General features: G+C 34.1%; 1 protein-coding gene across 1 annotated transcript; it reads left to right on the top strand.

The window, feature by feature from the left end:
• Positions 1–2,606: 2,606 nt before the first annotated feature.
• On the top strand, positions 2,607–6,470 carry LOC9309886 (NAC domain-containing protein 86). Its single transcript, XM_021020869.1, has 6 exons — positions 2,607–3,172; positions 4,418–4,698; positions 4,806–5,132; positions 5,224–5,490; positions 5,857–5,923; positions 6,007–6,470. The coding sequence occupies exons 1-6, from the start codon at positions 3,016–3,018 to the stop codon at positions 6,387–6,389; spliced, it is 1,482 nt and encodes a 493-aa protein (XP_020876528.1). The 5' UTR covers positions 2,607–3,015; the 3' UTR covers positions 6,390–6,470.
• Positions 6,471–7,189: the final 719 nt, after the last annotated feature.

Genomic DNA, 7,189 nt, shown 5'->3' with positions numbered 1-7,189 from the left:
TTTTAATTAGGATTTGGAAATTTTCTATTTCTTAAAGTTTTCCTATCTTGAATAAGATTTTAGGAAGTTTCTAATTTAATTAGGGTTTTAGGGTTTTAAGATTTCCTATTTTAATGAGGATTTAGGGTTGTTAAGATTTCCTATTATCCCTAAGATTTAGGGTTTTAAGATTTCCTATTTTATTTAAGATTTTAGGTTTTTAGAGTTTCCTATTTTATTTAAGATTTTAGGTTTTTAGAATTTCCTATTTTATTTAAGAGTTTTAGATTTTTGGGTTTTAAGATTTTCTATTATCCCTAAGATTTTAGGATTTTAATATTTTCTTTTAGGATTATCTTTTCTAAGTTTTTTTCTAGGGTTCATGCGATTTTAGTTTTAGGGTTTCTAACAACTTATGCATGAAATCAAACAAAGAAACAATCAATCTAACAAAACAACCTCATCCAAACGTGATTTAGAATTTAGGGTTTTGATCCGATTAAAGTGTTTTCAATTTAGGGTTTATGTCTTTTAGGGTTTCGGATTCTATGTTAAGATGTTTTCGATTTGCGAGTTTAGGATAAGCAATAACAAGCTTTCTAGCAACCTAAACAAGACAGGCAAACGAGCAAGCGAAAACAAACAAGCAATCGGATCAAGCAAGCAATCGAATCATACAAGCAAAGCAATCACTTAATCAATCATCATTCGTTTTAGGGTTTCTCTTTGCTTAACTTTCAAGTTCAATTGTTGGTTCTTTAGCTTTAGGGTTTTGATGTTACCTTTCACCTTATGGGGTTGTATGGACTAGAACCGGGAGCTAAAGACCTCGGTAACTTACGCTGCTGCAACGAACCGCAAACAGTACCACGATGAACAGTACCACGATTAACAGTGTCGCGATGAACAGTGTCGCGATGAACAGTGTCGGTGATGAACAGTGTCGGTGATGAACAGTGTCGGCGATGAACTGTGCCGCGATGTATAGTGTCGGCGATGAACAGTACGGCGATGAACAGTATGGCGATGAACAGTACGGCGATGAACAGTATCGGCGATGAACAGTATCAGCGATGAACAGTGTCGGCGATGAACAGTATCGTGATTTTTAGGGTTAGGGTTTTAGGGTTTTCGTTAAGAGCAAATCGTGCTGATAACGTGTTATAAATCTCGTATATTCTCTTATTAATGAATGAAGTTACAACTTATATATATACACAATAAGGGAGACAAATCCCAATTGGACTAGGAAACCCTAAAGCCCAAAGCCCACTAAGACTAACATAAACCGTCATTGGGCGAATCTTCTAGAAGATAGACATGGGCCTTCTAGAACATGGACATGGGCCTTCTAGAACATGGACATGGGCCACGGTTATGGAGTCCATCCGTAATGTGGTTTACAACAGCATAGACAAAGAGACACAGAATTTTTTCTAAAGTATGGATTTTTGTCATGCAAATTACATTTGTTTCTAGATAATTTTTTTGAAACTATTTTCAAATAATTCATGTTCTCAACTTGGGAATTTAAGATACATTCATGTGTTAAAGATAGGTTATAGATGTGTGTGAAAGAGAAATAAATAAAAGTAAAGAACAAAAAGATGGATTCATGTGAGGGAAAAGTGTAAAGAAGGGTATGTACAAATTGTTATATACATGTGTTATATGCTAATGCTTATTATATATGTAATTAATTAGATATAGATCTAGAATATGGAATTTGCATAATGACAGAAAAGTGTATGATGGTGATGAGAAAAGCTGAGAAGTGATGCTGGGGTTGGCCCATCTATGCCTCCAAGGATTTTTTCACATGCTTACAGAGCTGGACCCACATGATCTACCATGTGGAGACCTTAGCTTATTCATCTCTATACCTTTAAACAAAATTTTGTTTCATCTATGCCTTTTAATTATGGGTGAACTTATACATATGAATCTAATGTGTTTATCACTATCATGTGTTTCATATCCATCTAGATGTTACATGCTCATGAACGAGCGAACTTGTGTCTCATTCTCGTTTAACGTGATTGGTGTTTTCCCTGTGAAAAAGTTATAATATAGTTTTGGGTGGTATTAAAACATATTCCGGAGACATAACTTAGTTAACACAATATCACAAAGAGATAGGGAAGATGAACAAACCAATACTAATGATCAATCAAACGACCATACTCGAGCCAATTATGCGAGATCACAACTTATGAAAAATGAAGTAGTATATTATTTTTATTTCAAAAAGAGATTAGCTATAGCTATACGATATAATAATTGAGATGATGACATATCGATCAGCGGCAATCACGAAGGAACTAAAGGATTCTCACAAGTGGGGATACGATACAAAGGGGACAGTTTTATTCAGTTAGAAGCGCCGCCATACATAAAGATTTGAAACCAGTTTCTATTGGTTAAACCAAGATTCGTTCCCCCATGAAGCCAATGATGTTCCGCCACGTGGATACATTCCAAACTGACCATGCTTGGAGAAGAATGAGATTATTTGAGGCGACCACTTTGATGAAGAAACACGGTTTTGCATTAGGGTACATATTTTTTTTTACAACCTATCTATCTATCTATTAATCTTGAAGAAAACGACAGTAAGAATCAGAATATGTGTAAGGAAAAAACAAAAAGACGAGAGACAAATTGGGTATGTAGCCCTACTTTTTATATTATAAGTTCCATATATTATTTGAGGGTGGCATCATATATCCCTTTCACTTTCCTGCCACTGTATGAAATTTTGTCTTTCTCCTCTTCATTTATAAACCTATACCCTTCAAGCCCTGAAAACACAAAACATTTGTCTTTCTCTCTTTTCTTCGTTATCTCAAGGTTTTCCTATTATCATTCCCCTTCTCTCTACTACCCAACCATACTTATAAATTTGTTTTTATAAATAAAAACGATCGGTCTTGTTAGAGTTTATATCTCGTAAACAAGACCGTTCGTTAATCGTTTTGTTTTATAATCCGACATTGAATCGAACGAGAGGTTTCAATATTGTCGAAGAGTATATACATGGCTCCGGTCTCATTGCCTCCAGGTTTTAGGTTCCATCCAACGGACGAAGAACTAATCACTTACTATCTCAAGAGAAAGATCAACGGTCAAGAGATCGAGCTAGAAATTATCCCTGAAGTAGACCTCTACAAGTGCGAACCATGGGACTTGCCAGGTAATAATTATTTAGTTAACCATAGTCAATCTATCAGTATATAATTTGGTATGAGACCTTTATGGTCTAAGCGCTGAATAGGTTTTGACATAGGTTCTATCCAGGGCCGGCCCGCAGGACAGGCCACCCAAGCCACCGCTTGGGGCACCACAATTTTTTTTTTTTTTTTAAGTTTTTTTTTTTTTTTTGGTAAAAAGGCCCATAAAATGAAAATATTTGGTAGAAACTAAAGTCTTTTTCGAAAAAAATAAATAAAATAGGGCCCAAACAATTAAATTTGAATGTAATAATATTCAAAATATCATTATTTTTGTATAATTTACTAAAAATAGGTCCAAAAAAAAATTTAGCCCTAAGACTTATAAATATATTGGGCCTCATTTTATTTTTCGTGTAGGGCCTCACAAATGCTCGGACCGGCACTGGTTCTATCGTTTTAAAGATAGAGTGGAGAAAAGAAAAAGAATATCACAATAACAAGACAACTATAATAGAACACCTTGACCAAAATTAATACATCAATTATATTGGTTTGCATATTTTGATTGATTACAAAATCCAAGCAATTTTTTTTTTTTTGGTAAATAAATCCAAGCAAAATTTTGAAATCTTAATAGAATTCACTAATTTAAAACCAATCATGTGATTTTTTAACTAATATGTAGAAATCCTTCAAAATTAACAAGAGTTTTTTTTATCATATTTATATTTTTTATCGTTCAATTCTTCGAAAATCATTTTCGACATGTGCTATTTTTTTGTGTGGAACTTTTGGTACCGGTTTTGATTATTTCATTTATCAAAAGATCAAAGTTATTTAACATTAAAAAAAAAAACAAAATCAATTCAACGTTTGGATTAGTTTTTCTCAATTCAACTTGGATTGGAAGAATTTGGTTTTTCTGAATGAATTATATAACAATATATATACCATAATACTATAGTAGTATTGATTAGAGCATACGCAATTGTAGGATTCCCTTTGGTCAAATCCTCAAATACTTTTCGTAAACCTCTCATGGACCACCACACTTTTTATATCATATATAGTTTACACTTTTTTTACTTTAGGGTTTTTATCTTCAGAGAACATATTAAACATATTTTATACAAGACAGAACAAAACAAATTAAAACCATATATATATATATATATAGAAACTTAATTTAAATTCGTATTTTGTATACTAAAATAAAAATATAAGTTAGTGTTGTCTCAAATTAACTCAACCATGTAAATTGGCAGGGAAGTCACTGCTTCCTAGCAAAGACCAAGAATGGTACTTCTTCAGCCCACGGGACAGAAAATACCCCAATGGTTCAAGGACGAACCGGGCAACAAAAGGCGGTTACTGGAAAGCCACGGGCAAAGACCGGCGTGTGAGTTGGAGAGATCGAGCCATTGGGACCAAGAAAACATTAGTTTACTACCGTGGACGTGCCCCACATGGTATTAGAACTGGTTGGGTCATGCATGAATATCGCCTCGATGAAACTGAATGCGTGCCTTCTGCATTTGGGATGCAGGTTTACTTACTAATCAAACCGATCATCAATCATCTAATTTAAACTATTAGATGTGTTAGTTACTAGAAAAAACTTTTCTAACAAGATTCTTGTTCGAATATTCTTAGGACGCATATGCACTTTGTCGCGTGTTTAAGAAAATAGTGATTGAGGCCAAACCAAGAGATCAACATCAGCAGCAGCATCAACCTTACGTCCATACGAGCTCGAATCTAAGCGGTAACTCGAGTTTTGACGTTTGTTCAGATCTTGAAATAAGTTCAAACGCACATCAAGCTCTACCTTATAATAGCGCTGCCGATATCCAATCACGATTTGGAAACGCAAACGCAATCACTGATCATGATGACTGGTCGCAGTACTTGTCACAAAACATGCCTACGAGCTTTGCAGATTATGGATCTCCTTATGGACCTTCCCTCACACAATCAAAGGTAAGTTGTGAATACAGCTAATTCTAGATGACTACTAGATCTTATACAAAATCAGTTATGTAACTTAAAATGTTGTATATATCTACTGTAGGTGAATACAGAAATGGAATGTGAGATGTTGCAACATCAAATGTCACTGCCACCATTGCGAGTAGAAAATTCGCCGGCTCAAACCAGGGATTTCTCCAAGAGAATGAATCAAAACAGTGGTCAAAGCGGTTTCGACGACTTTACTTTCGCCGCAAGTAACTCCAACCAATTCTATAACAACAACGTTGATGATCATTTAATACACATTGGAGATCTCGATGTTGGAAATTCGACATGGATGAGAATGTCTAGCGAGAATCTTAAACAGGTAACTAATATCATAGTATATCATAATAATCAATATGGTTTCTCCATTTATATATACAGGGCCGGCCCATGGGTAAAGCCCATGAAGCAAGGGCTTTAGGCATCAAATAATTATAAGTAGTTTTAAGGGCATTAATTTTTAAAATGTTACTGTGATCTAGTGGTTAGATTGAAGTCTTTTGTTGTACAGGTCATGGTTTCAAATCTCATACATGTTGAAATTTGTATTTTTTTTTATAACAGCTTTTGTTAATGGGCCAAAAAAATTTTTGCTTTAGGCACTCAAATAGTTTGGGCCGGCCCTGTATATATATGCTCTAAATACAAATATTAATTGTCTCAAATAATCTGTATGCATTGTTAACAGAGTTTTCTAGAAGAAGAAGAGATTTTGCCAAGTTTTGAGAGTAACGATCAAGATCTTGAATTTTATGGTGGGTATGATATAGAAACTCTCATTGACATCATATATAGAAATGTTGAGTATATCTAATCGGAAATAATTGTATCATTCTAGGTGGATCACGGACCAATACAATCAACAACATAGAGATCGATGATTTTTTCTCGTTTGAGAACCAAGCACAAGACAACGACAACTCAAACGTAACCCCAAACTCCGCAGGATTGGAAATGATTGGAGAAGAGATCATAGTAAACCATAAAATGCTTATTAGTACACGGCAAACGACGGAGATTTTATACTACCAAGTCGTACCGTCGCAGATACTGAAAATTCACATAAATCCGGTACATGGAAATGAAGAGAGAACAATGTTAATGGAAGAAGGCAGTGATGATTCTTGGTTCCAGAAGGCTGAAAATGTTGCGAAGTTGAAATTGAAGCAGATTAGTCTAGTTGCAAAACGTTATTACAAATGTCTCACAATTATTTTCTGATTTATTTATTTATTGTCTTATACCTCTTTTGAAAAGAAGAGAGGAGAAATACATATATACCATATACACATGTATGCTATATTAGATTGAGTTCTTTCTTAATTTTAAATATTAATGGGGAGAGAAATTTGATTAAGATGCTTAATATATTTGTTAATCTTAAAAAAATTTCGCATGAAAAAGAAGCTCCATATTCATAAAAACATATGGATCATCATTCTCTCTTTTTTTTTTTTTATGTATTTTTTTTTTTTGTCAACTTTTTTATGTAGTTTTAAAAAGGAAAAAAAAAAAAAACAAATTTGATCAAATATTAAAACTTCTTTGCAAGTTAGCAAAAGCCCACCAAAATAAGGATCCAATAGAAATTCCTCATATCACGTGAATAACACGCGCATTAGGGTTTCTAGACCGACATAAGCCTCACCGCACCTATAAATACTCTTTTGACTGAACCTCAATACACCAAAAAACCAGCCGTCGACTACTCTTTAGCTAGATTTCTTATCCTTTATCAGTTCTTCAATGGTTTCTAGGGTTTTTCGTCATTAGAAATTTTGCGTCAATATTACTGATTACCACCGTTCTTGTTCATGTTCGTTGTGTATGAGCTGACGCCAAATCGTTTTCCCTATTTCTGTTATTCGTTTTGATTCTCTTCGGAAAACCCTCTGGGTTTTGCTAATCAGCTCGAATTTTCAGATTAGGGTAAATCTGATTTTGTATTGGTTTGTTATAGAGAACCCTAAGATCTGGCTCTGTATTTACTGATTTGTTTTAGGTTTAGTTCATACACAACA

The sequence above is a fragment of the Arabidopsis lyrata genome (assembly GCF_000004255.2).
Source record: "Arabidopsis lyrata subsp. lyrata unplaced genomic scaffold ARALYscaffold_6, whole genome shotgun sequence".
Taxonomy (NCBI): domain Eukaryota; kingdom Viridiplantae; phylum Streptophyta; class Magnoliopsida; order Brassicales; family Brassicaceae; genus Arabidopsis; species Arabidopsis lyrata.
This window is presented reverse-complemented; position numbering and strand designations above follow the sequence as displayed.